At 43.2% G+C, this 14,992-nt stretch overlaps 1 protein-coding gene across 1 annotated transcript in view; it reads left to right on the top strand.

The window, feature by feature from the left end:
* SHROOM3 (shroom family member 3) overlaps positions 1-14,992 on the top strand; it is a 577,837-nt gene that overhangs the window by 520,619 nt on the left and 42,226 nt on the right. Inside the window, exon 5 of the mRNA XM_007949040.1 lies at positions 3,547-6,802. Coding sequence (XP_007947231.1) covers positions 3,547-6,802 — 3,256 coding nt within the window. The remainder of the gene's footprint in view (positions 1-3,546; positions 6,803-14,992) is intronic.

Below are 14,992 nucleotides of genomic sequence, written 5' to 3' on the forward strand. Positions count from 1 at the left end.
CTAGCTGTCCTTCAGGTCTGGAATTGAACCCACACATGTGGTTTCCAGCCAAACAAAAGACAGGCATATGAGTTGAACATTTACCTCAGGTAGATATACTCCTTGGAGAGAACAATCATGGGAGAAAGAAGGGCTGCTTATGTATAGGGGGACAGCTCAGGGGGCTGGAGTGCACGGAGGGATGGACACTGGGAAGAGGTTACTATGGGGAGGAAGTGGGAGAGGAGCTGTTGCATTTGGTAAACTGTGGTCAATGTCATAAGACAAAGTGTATGTGAACTGCTGTATGGAGTGTGAATTTGCTCTGTAAATCTTCACCCAAATCACAATTTAAAAAAAAAAAAGAAAAAACAAACTCACTGCCATCAAGTCAGTTCAGACTCATAGCGACCCCCACTGGGTTTCTGAGGCAGTAAATCTTTATGGAAGTAGATTGCTCCATCTTCCAGGGAACAGGTGGTGGGTTTGAACAGCCAACTTTTTGGTTAGCTCTGGCTAACCTTCAAAAACCAAAATCTAAGGAGGCCCTAAATCTGAAGTTATGCTGTGAATAAAAACAAACAGGTTGGCCCCCAGACAGAAATAAGACCTCTGCAACTACTGCTTAGATTAGCTCCTTACCTAACTATGGTGAGTTCCAGGATGCCTCAGTGAAATAGTGGAGCCGGCACTTGAAGTAAAAGGTATTGATGACTACCTTCTCTACCTCCTGTTTCCTCCTCCACATCCTAAACTCCCCAAGAGTTTAAGCAGGTGTATCTGCCCTCGTACTGTACCTACTACCTCTGACTCTCTTATTCCAGCTTCAAAAGAGCTTCTCTTGACAAAAGTCAGCACAGAAGCACTGTGTGTGTTCAAAAACAGAAAAAAACAAACTCACTGCCATTGAGCCAGGTGTCAGAGCACCCAAAATGCTACAGAAGTGTGTGTTCTCTCCTACCCCAGCACAAATCATCCTGTTATCCATCCATCCCATGCCTCAGGTTTACAGCTGTGTCAGGGGGCTCTGCCCCACAGTTGAGTCCCACTCACAGGGTCTGATTTTGGCAACTGCAGATGGAGAAGCACTCCAAGTGTGTTTCTGAGGAGCACCGTGGCATCTCATCATCTAGTGTGCCAAATCAGTAGGTTGGCATCCCTCTACCAGCCTTAGTTTAGTTCCAGAAACCCAATCTCAATTCCAAATTTATAGGTCAATTTCTCATTAAGAAGCAGTATGAAGTAGCCAGAGAATGGGAGAAGGGCATGCATGAAGAGAACAAGAGAGAGAAGTGCAAAGACACTGAAGGTGTGTAATTTTAACTGTCTGTGTGTTAGGTTGGATTTGGAATTCCAATGAAATTTTATTTCAGCTGCTTTCCATCATACCTTTATCTCTATCTTTTTGCTTCCTGCAGTAATTTCACACAATGGTCCTAAAGTATTAAAATACTTGTGGTCCAGCCCCCTGAAATAACAGTATGAAAATACTAAAGTACCAGTGCTTATTCATTGATTCAAATAGTCAACAAATATGTATTGAATATCCACTGTGTGCTTGATGATTTCTAGGTATTGAGAATAGAATGGTGAACAAGACATAAAAAGCCCCCACCCTATAACACTTATTGTATCTCCAAAAGCATGTCATGGAATAATAATCCATTAGATAAACCTTGAGAAAAAGTTTCTAAGGTCAAGTAAGTTTAGAGAACACTGCTTATTTTTCCCTTTTAGAACATCACATGAACAATAGTTTACTAAAGACTCTGAAGTTTGCAGTAAAGAAAATTGCTTAATTTTTTAGCCCAGTGTTTTTCAAACATATTTGATCATCAAAGGAATTTAATGTTCTAGAGTACACATTAAGAAATATTTTCATGTGGGGGGGGGAGTGGGAGGAAGGCTGTTGCATTGTGGGAGATTGCACCTGATGTCATGGGACAGGGTGTGTGTGGACTGTTGTATTGAAAGTGGATTTGCTCTGTGGACTTTTGCCCAAATCACAATGAAAATTTAGGGGAAAAAAAAATATTTTCATATGCTTGTTTTGTGCCCTTTGCTGTTTTAAGAATTAAAACATACTTTAAAACACAAAACAGTAATTTTACAAGTGTACATGTATCTATCATATTTTGTCAGAATTAACGTTTTGTCAGAATGCTGCAGATATTGTTTATATATTATTCATATGTTAATATAAAGATACAATTGGAGTGTCTTTCATATAACCAAAGAGATAGGCCATAGTGTCAAGCAGTGGTAAGTACTATGAAGAAATGGAGTAAGGACAGAAGAGGTGCTACTTACATACTGAATTCCAGGAAGTCCTCTCTGAAGCAGAGATTTGAATAAAGGAAGGGGATGAGCCAGGTAAAGAGCATTCCAGGTGGTACAAAGGCCCTGAAACTCTGAGATGGGAATGTATTTCATGTGTTTGAGTTACAGTAAGGAGGCCATTACGCTACAGTGCTGTAATCAAGGAGAGTGGCAGAAAATGAGGTTTTCTACCTCATTTTCTAGAGAAGTAGCGAGACCTAGTAAGAACTTTCACACATCCCAGAAACATTCATCTTGACAATAAGACTATTCCTGTGGGTTAGAGAATGAAGACCTCCATTCTAAGTTCTTGTAACTCACCCTTAAATGTGCCATCTTGGAAGTAGGAATATAAAGGTAATTGAAATGACTATTTCCAGAAAACAACAAAAGTACTTGCTCTGGAGTGTGGTGTCAGGGTCCATATATCCCACTCAGCTTGGGGATAGGAATTTTTGAAGGGACAGAGCCCTCCCTACATAAGACTGGACAGTCCCTTGCAAAGTCCTCCAAAATACACTGGGAAGTCATGAATAGGTGACAGCCCCAGATCCAAGAACCTCTTGTGATTAGGACTTCTTCACTCTCTCCCTCTTGCTTTTCCTCGTCAGTCTTTTCTGCCACTGTTTGATTTCTATTTCTCTCATTCAGCTTTGTGTTTAGCCTTCCTACCACAAACAAATTGTCTCTAATATAGTTGAGATTCCAGGAAGATTGCCAGGGTGTAGCCTCCAATTCCATAAAAAGGAAAGATACTAACTAAAAACATATACAGATGCACAGGGTGTCCTTCACCCCCTCACATGCCTATTCTTACTAAACTTTTCCCCTTCACCCCTCATACAGCCCCAACAAACACAAAATTCCATCTCAGTCACTCTTCGTCCTCTTCTCTTCTCTCTCCCCCACCACACCTCTGTCATTTCTTGGCAGGAGCATAATATCATTTCCAGCACATAGCAAATCACATCAATGCACTGCCCCATGGCTTCCTCTATGCTCCCTGTTCCTCTCCTTGCAAGCTCAAGTGATTAATAAGAGGCACATAGGTTACAGTGTTGGACAGTTATTCCTAGTGATGACACACAGGATGGCTGAGCAAGGCCCAAATATGGCCCTTTTTACCCACCCTTCAAAAAACTAAACATCTTGCATAAGAGTACATTTATAAGCTGGGTTCTGTGCCTGGAAGCTTGCTTAATGATATCTGCTCAGTGGTAGTAACTGCTTTCTTTTACTTTCTTTCAGTTCCTCTACAAGTGACCTTTCCAACTACGACCATGCTTATCTGAGGCGGAGCCCTGACCGGTGCAGCTCCCAGGGGAGCATGGAGAGCCTGGAGCCCAGCACAGGATACCCACCCTGCCACCTTCTTTCCCCTGCCAAGTCCACTAGCAGCATTGACCAGCTCAGCCACCTCCATAACAAAAGAGACTCTGCTTACAGCTCCTTCTCCACCAGTTCTAGCATCCTCGAATATCCACCTCCTGGCATCTCTGGTCGGGAACGTTCAGGCTCCATGGATACCACTTCTGCTCGAGGTGGTCTTCTGGAAGGGATGAGGCAAGCAGACATTCGCTATGTCAAGACAGTCTATGATACTCGGAGAGGAGTCTCAGAAGAGTATGAAGTAAACTCTTCAGCTGTGCTTCAAGGCAGGGAGGCCCGAGCATCAGCAGAAGGTCAGAGCTATGATAAATGGCATAATGTTCCTCGAGGAAGGGGAATACCACCCCCATCCTGGAACCAGCATTGCCCCAGTTCCTTGGAGACTGGTACTGACAACCCACCATCTAAGGTGAGTGCACCTCTGCCCCCAGCTCGCAGCGACAGTTATGCAGCCATCCGGCACCGTGAGCGACCCAGCTCCTGGTCTAGCCTTGATCAGAAACGCTTCTGCCGGCCTCAAGCAAACTCTTCAGGCTCCCTGAAGTCTCCATTCATAGAGGAACAGTTGCATACAGTACTAGAGAAGAGTCCAGAGAGCAGTCCCCCAGTGAAGCCCAAGCATAATTATACCCAGAAGGCACAACCAGGCCAACCTCTGCTCCCAACTGGCATCTACCCTGTACCTTCTGTGGAGCCACACTTTGCCCAGGTACCCCAGCCTTCCATGAACAGTAATGGTATGCTGTACCCTGCACTGGCCAAGGAAAGTGGATATACAGCTCCTCAGGCAGCTTATGACAAAATGGCTACCTTTGATGAGAATGGGAACCAAAATGGGTCTACCAGGCCTGGGTTTGCCTTCTACCAGCCCCTAGAACATGACTCACAGTCCCCAGTAGAGAAGAAACCAGAAAATACAGCCAAATTTGTCCCCTACAAAGTCCATTTTCCATCAGTGCCTGAAAATGAGGAGGATATTTCCCTGAGGAGACACCTCACATCTCCCCAAGGCAACAGCCCACATCCTAGCGAGAGAAAGAGCACCCACAGCAACAAACCATATTCTAATCACCACAGCTTCAAATCCCCTCAGGTTTCAGCCTGGCAAATGGAAGACAAGAGACTTTCCAGGCCCTCAGAGCCCTGGGAGGAAGATTTCCAGGAAGACTACAATGCCAATTCCCAGAAGAGGCAGGAGAGAGAAGGCTTAGGCCAGAGCTTGTCAAGAAACTTTGGCAAGACCAAGTCAGCCTTCTCATCTCTCCAGAACATTCCAGAGAGTCTAAGAAGACCGAGGAGCCTGGAGCTAGAAGGGGGATTTCAGGAGGGCTACCCAGATGGCAAGCCAGCCTCTATAGTCAACACCAAGGCTAAGGATTTTGGAAGGAAAGTTGGTCCTGACCAAAGGAGCCATCTGGACAGGCCAGTTTCCTATCCAAGACCTGAGGGGAGAACTAGCATTTCAGCCTCTTTCCACAGTTCAGAACCAAGGTATGAAGAACCCTCCTCCCCACTACACCAGCAAACATCCAGTCTGGGCCGGAGAAGGCTCAGCTCAGGTACCGCCTCAGCTCTGCAGGGCTTTCAATATGGGAAGCCCCACTGCTCTGTGCTGGAGAAGGTTTCCAAAATTGAGCAACGAGAGCAAGGGAGCCAGAGCTCAAGTGTAGGATGCACCAATTATGGCCATACCTTTAGACCCAACAGGACAGTCTCAACTTCCAGTACTTCAGGAAATGAACTTGAAGAGGCAAGAGCCAACATCCGTTTTTCTGAATCCACTGAGCCTCTAAGCAATGGGGAGCAGCACTTCAAAAACAGAGAGACAAAGTTGGAAGAGGTTTCCTGGCAGCCATGCAGTCAACAGCTAAGGAGGGGTGCAGATGGTGGCCGTGGGCCCCCATTCCGAGGTGGTGAGACCTCCAGGCGGGATGCTTGCCTCCTCCGCAGTCAAAGCACCTTTCAACTGTCCAGTGAGGCTGAGAACGAGGCCATGTGGCCAGATGACAGGCCTGGTACCCCCGAGTCGCCCCTGCTGGATGCCCCCTTTAGTCGCGCCTACAGGAACAGCATCAAGGACGCACAGTCCCGAGTCCTGGGGGCCACCTCCTTTCGACGGAAGGACCTCGAACTGGGGGCACCTGGGGCATCTAGGCCCTGGCGACCCCGGCCTGCCTCGGCCCACGTGGGGTTGCGGAGCCCTGAGGCACCTGCGGTGCTCTCCCCATCCCCACACACGCCCCGTGAGCGTCATAGTGTGACCCCGATTGAGAGCAACCCCGCGCAGCCTGCACACCCTGCCACCACACGAAGAGGGGCACGCCGGCGCCTGACTCCCGAGCAGAAGAAGCTATCCTACTCGGAGCCCGAGAAGATGAACGAAGTAGGAGTTTTAGAGGAGGCAGAACCAACGACCTTGGGTCCGCAGAGGAAGGGTCTGCGTTTTCCAGAGACCACCGTGGCCGACCGCCGCCGGATCTTTGAACGCGACGGGAAGGCCTCCTCGTCGCTCAGCTTGTCCGGGCCTGAGCTGAAGCAGTTCCAGCAGAGCGCCCTGGCAGACTACATTCAGCGTAAGACTGGCAAGCGGCCCTCATCCTCCTCCATGGGCTGTGGCCTCCAGGAGCCGGGATTGTTGCGGGAGTACACTCAGGGCTCATATTTCCAGCTTGGTCCCATGGCACCCGAAGGCCCTGGCTTGTCCGGGGCTTCCAGCCTTACGTCGCTTCCGCTTCCGGAACCAAGCCTGCAGCCCCACAGGGAGGCAAACCTCCTGCTGGCTGCAGCTCCAGCGCTTGGCGGGGAGCCGCCGCGGGCTCCTCGGGATCGAAGCAGCTCCTTCGCAGGCGGCCGCCTTCCCAGGGAACGGCGGCACGGAGACCCCCAAGCCCCGAGGGAGCCCACCGGGGCAGAGCTGCTGGGAGGAGCTAACTGTGGGCCTCAGGGTCCCCAGAGGATGGACAGGACCCCTGGGGAGCCACCCTTCTGGGGGCCTACTGCCAGAAGGACCGGGAAGTCCAAGTCAGCTGAGGACCTGCTTGAGCGCTCGGATGTCCTGGCAGTCCCTGTCCACGTGCGGTCCAGGTCATCTCCCACTGCAGACAAAAAGCGCCAGGTATGTCTACAGCTACCCCCTGGGTTGGTCCTGAACCGCCCCTTAGGCCCTGAAAGCTTCAGTGCCATACCCCATTCCCTCTTCCTTGTTCAGCTTTCCTTTTGGATGTAGAAAAAGTAGCATTTTGTTTTCATGAGGTGATTTCTTTCTCTGTACCCCTAGTTGATATTCCTCCAGATTTCATTTTTCTTAGCCTCATTTTAGAAAATAAACTAACTCTCAGTGCAAGAATGCAGCAGGGTTAGGAAAAGTTAGAGATTACCTATTTTTGTTTGTTTTAATTCATTGAATAGAGACCATGTCTCAATACTTTTAGGATTTTAGCTTTGCACCCTCTATGTTTCTGTTGGACTTTTACGAAATAGCTAATATTATTAATGTGGATTAATTGAGTTCCAGCTATGTGCCAAGTCCTCAGCTAAGGATGCTTTACTTTTATTTATCAAACTTAATCTTCACAATAGGAATTAAACCCTGTGCAGTAGAGTATATTACCCATTGCAAACCCATTTCTCTCTGACAACCATCTGAGCTCTTTCTGTGCAGTAACCTGGTAAGGAAGGAAAATTAGACTTACAAATTCTCACATAAAATAGTTTTCTAATAAAGGCTGCAAACTGTACAAAGATTATGAAGTGCTTTACACTGGAAATTTTAGGCAGAGCTAGGAGTAGAACCTGAGCATCCTGACTTCCATGTGTCAGTTTCCCTATATAATTCTTGGTTCCATCCTCAGATTCCACTTCCACTGCAGATCAGTGGCCTGCTTGATGGTTTCCTTCCCACCTAAGCTATTAGGAATCCACCTATGTATTGGTGCAGGGGAGAACACTCCTGCATTACTATTTCTCTAATTCTCCTGGCAGAGAATTCAACCATTCATTCAGTAAGCATAAGCAGAAGTTGTAAGAAATGAACTGTCAGCAGGTTGAAGGAAACACAAAGAAAGAAAATAAGGCTCATGTTCTTCTGGGGTTCACAATTGAGAAGAGAGTATGAATTATATATAAATAACTCTTAACCTGACCATTGAGACTAAGCAAAATCCAGCAGTTACTGGCTGCGTGCCTACACACACATATGTGTACACACACACACACACACACACACAAACACACACAGCCTTCTGAGAGAAAATACTGCTCTCTCCCAGAGATTTTTGGTCAGGGTTGTATAGAAATTTCTCCAGCATAAACCCACAAAAATGTATAGAGGCAATCAGTGCTCCATAAGCCTTCAAAACCCATATTCCTCCCCACAGAAGAACAGATCTAATTTCCCATTCCTTATTCTACCACTAAAACACTTTGAAAATCCATACAGGTTAACATGCAGTTTCACCTAGTTTGATGGACTTTGTTGGTTTATTGCATAGCTATTCAAACAATTTCTGCATTTCTTTCCTTGTGTTCTAAATAAAATAGAAATGTTTACATGAAAACCAAATCATCTTCTGTTGCTTATTCTCCACTAGATGTCCTTATTGTCTGGTGGGGAATTGGTTGGATGGCCATGACTTATTTTGCTATCCCACAAAAATATTTCTAAAGCCTGCTAAATTGGGAAATAGAGCTAAAACACAGGTATTGTAGAGAAGTAAAAAGATTTATTTGAACACCAACTAAATATGTAATATTCTTTGAAAAAACTTTTTTAGCAAAACAAATAGATACAGTATTTAAGCACTCTCTTCAATAAAAGGAGTACCATGTTTAGGTATTAAGTTGGGGAATATAAAGCCAGAGCAGAAAAGGTATTTGAAAATGAAATACTTTTTCTGTGGTGCTTCACTCCAACAATTCTGAGAAGAGATTATTGTCTTCCAGATTGTAATTGAGGAGCTCTGGTAGCATAGTGCCTAAGGCACTTGACTGCTAACCAGAAGGCTGGTGGTTCACACCCACCAGCCACTACTTGGAAGGAAGGTTGGGCAATCCTACTTCCGTAGTGATACTGCCTCGGAAACCCAAGGAGGGGTCGCTATGAGTCGGGGCAACTCGACAGCAAATAACAACAACAACAACAACAACAGATTGTAATTGTACCAGCACCGTGTTCTTGAGCATCTCCCATTTTCAATTGTGATTTGGGTGAAAATTTACAGAGCAAATACACTTTCCATACAGCAGATCACATCCACTTTGTCTCATGATATTGACCACAATTTACCACAATGCAACAGCTCCTCTCCCACTTCCTCCCAGTAGGTACCACTTCCCTGTGTCCATCCCTCCATGTACTCCTTCCCCCTGAGCTGTCTCGCTGTGCCTGAGCAGCCTTTCTTTCTCTCTTGCTTGTTCTCTCCAAGGAGTGTATCTACCTCAGGTAAATGCTCAACTAGTATGCCTGTCTATGCTTGACTGGAAGCCACAGGTGTGCGTTCAATTCCAGACCTGAAGGGCAGCTAGGGGCCACAGTCTCAGTGCTTCCACCAGGCTCCATCAAGCCAGCAAACCTTTTCCCCGCTTTTTTTTTTTTTTTTTTCCCAAATGATTTTGAGTTTTGTTCCACATTTTTCCCCCTGTCTATCCAGGATCTCCTACAAAGATCCTCTTCCAAGTGTTTGACAGTAGTAGCCTAGCACTGTCTATTTCTTCTGGTCTCATGGTTGTAGAGGCTGCAGATCGATGGTGTACCAGTCGCTAGGACTGATTGTTTCCATGAATTTTTGGTTTTCTTTATTCTTCTTGGTCCTGGACGAGGAGAGACCCATCATTGCATCTAGATGGCAGCTTGCAAGCTTTTAAGATCTCAGTTGCTACTCGTATTGTGATTATTATTTCAGGGTATTGTTCTGGGTTGTTTTTTTCCCACTTAAATGAATTCCAAAATCTTTGCCATTGTCAGTAAGCTTTTGTGAAGGTTAGTAAAGGATTTTTCTCATCCTATCTTTCAAGAACTCCTAAAAATTAAGTGACCTGGTAGAGGCCATCTGTCTGAGCTAAAATGAAAATGGAGAATCTGTATCTGGTGCTGGCTTAGTTCATGGCATCTCCAACAAATGCTACTGCTCCTGCTAGCCAATGTTAAGAGAGTGGATTTTACAAACTTTTGACAAAGATTCAGCTCCCTTTCAAAAGTCCATTTGAGGACAGATTTTGCCTCCAAAACAAGATGTTTAGGGAAATCAGCACCTCTGTGTATGAAATTAATCTTCCACAGGCCTGAATTAATTACTGCAAAAGGCTGTCACTCTGAACCACTTACAGCTTCAGAATTAATTAAATAATTAGGAAGACCAGAGCTCTCCATAACCAGTTTCAAATATAGTTTTGAGTGTCTACTGAAATAAATGAGAAATCCATTTGAAAACTAAAAATGTAATTTAAATGTAAATAATGAAACCAGTTGCTGTCTGACTCATGACGACCTCGTGTGTCAGCTGTGCTCCACTGGGGTTCAGTGGCAGTTTTTTTGGAAGCAGATAACCAGGTCTTTCTTCTAAGGCACCTCTGGGTAGAATCAAACCTCTACTCTTTTGGTTAGGAGCTGAGTGTGTTAACAGTTTGCACTGCCAAATATAAACAATACTGATTAATGAATGTTGGTTTACTGAGGTTACTGGACGATCCTCTCTGAAACATTCAGGCTCAATTATTTCTGATTTCTCTTCATTTGAAGGGATACTTGTAGAACAAATGGATGTAAGTGGTGGAGCTTAAGGATACTTTAAACTCTTGCCAGTTTACTTTCTATGAGACCTTGTAAAACTTAACTTATTTCAAGATATTATATTCTGGTCGAGTGAGTAGGCCCTGCAATATTACAGAAAGTATCTAAACATTTTTGCCTTGCAGATGGACATTTATACCTATTCATCGTGTAGATCTAAAATCTAGCAGAAGCAATGAAAAGAAACCCTTTGGAGAAATCAGACTCTTAGTGGGATTTTTTTCCCCCCAGAAGCTGAGTTGAAGGTTTCTCTGGTTCTCAGGGTACTTTCAGGGACTTTCATTCATCATTTGATGGTATGACAGCAATTATTTAATTGCTAAGGAAATTATTTAATGCATGGAACCAATGTGGGGTACAGGTTTGATTCTATAGGATACAGCTTATAAATAAATCCTTTTTGGCACTCATTCAGGTTTGGGCATAAATAACAATTAACTTTCCACAAATGACATTACAAATAGCTAATAATAAAAATTTTAATATTTGCTAGTCATTATACTGTTTTGTAATATAAAATTAATCCTTGCATCTCTGCAAAGAGGTTGATACTATTATATATCTCTGTTACAGCTGAGAGAAGGAACAGAGAGGGTAAGACATACACTCAAGGTAGTAAGGAAAAAGGATTTGACCCCATTCGGTTTGACTCTTAGAGTCTTTTCAGTCACTATATTTTGCTGCCTCCTTGAATAAAAAAAAAATCTGAGGGGGTGGGAGTGGGGGCAGGGAGAGACGCAAGGATTAAACATCTTTTAGGTGAAAGCATCATGAGCCAATGAGTTGATTTCATTTTACCTTTTCTTGATTATTATTATTATTTTCAGTTTAATAACATTAAGATTTTTCTCAAATGAATTTTTAATTCATTTTAGTAGATACTCAGTAGATACTCCCACCCACTGCCTTTGAGTCAGTTCTGACTCATAGCAACAATATAGGACAGAGTGAAACTGCCCCATAGGTTTCCAAGCCTATAATCATTAAGATTCTACTATATTCTGATTCATTTAATAGATATAGAAACTAACATTCCATAGCAATATTGTCTTCATATTTCATTGGTCACAGAGTTATTAGGGTAACTCAGAACTTGAGTAAAGACTAGGATGCATTAGACTTTAAGTTTTCAGTATTAAGTGTGCTATGTGTAATGAAGAATATTGTTGTTGTTGTTAGGTGCTGTTAAGTTGTCTCCAACTTATAGTGACCCACTGCACAGCAGAATGAAATATTGCCCAGTCCTGTGCCAGCTTCATGATCTTTGCTATACCTGAGCCCATCATTGCAGCCAGTGTGTCTATTCATCTCGTTGAGGGCCTTCCCCTTCTTTGTTGACCCTCCACTTTACCAATCATGATATCCTTCTCCAGGGAATAGTTCCTTTTGACAACATTCTCGCTTCCAAGGAGCATTCTAGCTGCACTTCCTCCAAGGCAGATTTGTTAGTCCTTTTAGCAAACCATTGCACTCTTAGCATTCTTCTCCAACACAGCTAAAACACATCAAGTTTTTATTCCTTCCGGGTCTCACATGCATAAGAGGAGACTGAAAATACCATGGCTTGGGTCAGATGCACTGTAGTCTTGAAGGAGACATCCTTGCTCCTCATCACATGAAAGAGGCCCTTTGCAGCAGATTTGCCCAATGCAACATGTCATCTGATGTCTTGACTGCTGCTTCCATTGGTGTTGATTGTAGAGCCAAGTAATATAAAATCCTTGACAACTTCAGTCTTTTCTGCATCCACTATAAAGCTGTTTATTGGACCAGTTGTGAGGATTTTTGTTTTCTTTATATTGAGGAGTAATCCATACTGCAGACTGTAGTCACTAATCTTCATCAGTAAGTGCTTCAAGCTATCCTCATTTTCAGCAAGCAAAGTTGTCTCATCTGCGTATCGCAGGTTGTTAATGAATCTTCCTCCAATCCTGATGCCACATTCTTCTTCATATAATTCAGCTTCTCAGATTATTTGCTCAGCATACAAGTTGAATGTTGTTGTTGTTGTTGTTGTTATGTGCTGTCGAGTCAGACCTGACTTATAGCGACCCCTCCTTAGGTTTCCAAGGCAGTATCACTACGGAAGTAGGTTGCCCAACCTTCCTTCTGAGGAGTGGCTGGTGGCCAGCCTTCTGTTAGCAGTCAAGTGCCTTAGGAATTATGCTACCAGAGCTCCCACAAGTTGAATAAGTAGGATGAAAGGATACAACCTTGATGCACTCCCTTCTTGATTTTGAACCATGTAGTATCCCCTTCTTCTGTTCAAATGACAGCCTCCTGATCTATGTATAGGTTCCTGATGAGCACAATCAAGTTTTCTGGGATTCCCATTCTTCTTAATGTTATCCACAATTTGTCATGATCCACACAATCGAATGCTTTGGCATAGTCAATAAAACATAAGTAAACATCTTTCTGGTATTCTTTGTTTTCAGCTAATATCCATCTAACATCAGCAATGATATCCCTCATTCCATGTCCTCTTCTGAATCCAGCTTGCATTTCTGGAAGCTCTCTGTCAATATACTGCTGCAGCTGTTTTTGAATTATTTTTAGTAAGATTTTACTTGCATGTGATATTAATGATATTGTACGATAATTTCCACATTCTGTGAGATCACCTTTCTTTGGAATGGGTACAAATACGGATCTCTTCCCGTCAGTTGGCCAGGTAGCTGTCTTCCATATCTCTTGGCATAGCCAAGTGAGTGCCTCCAGCTTGGCATCTGTTTCTTGAAATATCTCAATGAGTATTCTCTCAATTCTTGGAGCCTTGTTCTTTGCCAGTTCCTTCAGTGCAGCTTCGACTTCTTCCTTCAGTACCATTGGTTCTTGATCATATGCCACCTCCTGAAATGGATGTACATTGACCAATTCTTTTTGGTATAGTGACTCTCCCTATTCCTTCTATCTTCTTTTGATGTTTCCTGCATCATTCAATACTTTGGCCATAGAATCTTTCAATATTGCAACTTGAAGCTTAAATTTTTTCCTCAGTTCTTTCAGCTTGAGAATTGCCGACTGTTCTTCCCTTTTGGTTTTCTAACTCCAAGTCTTTGCACGTTTCATTATGGTAATTGGCTTTGTCTTCGCTAGCTGCTCTTTGAAATCTTCTTTTCAGCTCTTTTATCTTGTCATTTCTTCCATTTGCTTTGGCTACTCTCTGCTCAAGGGCAAGCTTCAGAGTCTCTTCTGTCATCCATTTTGGTCTTTTCTTTTTTCCTCGTCTTTTTAATGACCTCTTGCTTTCTTCACGGATGATGTTCTTGATGTCATCCCACAATCCTCTGTTTTTTGTCATTGGTGTTCAGTGCATCAAATCTATATTTTAAATGGTCTCTAAATTCAGGAGGGATATTATCAAGATCATATTTTGGCTCTCATGGACTTGTTTTAATTGTCTTCAACTTCGACTTGAACATGCATATGAGTAGTTGATGGTCTGTTCCACTATCAGCTCCTAGCCGTTGTTGGCCAAAGATATTGAACTTCTCCATCACCTCTTGCCACAGATGTAGTCAGTCTTAATCGTGTGTACTCCATCTGGTGAAGTCCACGTGTATAGCTGCCATTTGTGTTGTTGAAAAAAGGTATTTGCAATGAGTAAGTTATCGGTCTTGCAAAATTCTATCATGCAATCTCCAGTGTTATTTCTGTCTCCAAGGCCATATTTTCCAACTACCAGTGACTCTTCTTTGTTTCCAACTTTTGTATTCCAGATTTTGAGATAATTGACCAAAATAATTAAGATGCTTACTAAGATGTCTATTGGTATAATTTTATACTTGGTATTCCTCCCATAGCCACTGTTTTCTCCTAACTTTTGTAACAAACTTTCCCACTGCCATTAAGTCAATTCCAACTCAAAAGGACACTGTAGGATAGAGTAGGACTGCCACAGAGGGTTTCCAAGACTATAAATCTTTATGAAAGCAGACTTCTTCATCTTTCTCTCATTGAGCAGCTGGTGGGTTCGAACCTCCGACCTTTTGGTTAGCAACCCAATGCTTAAGCCACAGTACCAGTGGAGCTCCTTAATTGTCATAATAATTATATTTCATTACCCATTTATAGAAAATCAAGTCAAATCAGTGTGAATAAGTGAATAGGGAATTTATTCTCCTTGGGCTTCTACTAGATTATAAAGGCATTTCCACAGAAGGAAAATCATCTGTCCACATGGTATTATGATTGACAGGAGATTGAGTTCTCTTAATAACCTATAAAAATAAAGGGTCAACTTCCTTTATTTTATACACACTCACATAAACAGTAATTTAAGTTTGATATGCCTGGAGCGAAATCATGTAAACATAGAAGTTAAATTCATTCTCCTACTGAAATGGAAAGGATGTAACAGAATAGGAAAATATATTTAAATTTAACTGGTTTAGGAGGCTCAAATGTTGCCTGGAAGCTTTTCCAATTAATTATTAGCAGGGACACAAAATTCATGTCAAGAAAGAAGGTTGGGGTGAAATAAGACTTTAAAAGGATCTTAAGGTTTCATGAAGA

This window comes from Orycteropus afer, unplaced genomic scaffold, assembly GCF_000298275.1.
Source record: "Orycteropus afer afer isolate SDZICR_OR568_19922 unplaced genomic scaffold, OryAfe1.0 scaffold00235, whole genome shotgun sequence".
Classification (NCBI taxonomy): domain Eukaryota; kingdom Metazoa; phylum Chordata; class Mammalia; order Tubulidentata; family Orycteropodidae; genus Orycteropus; species Orycteropus afer.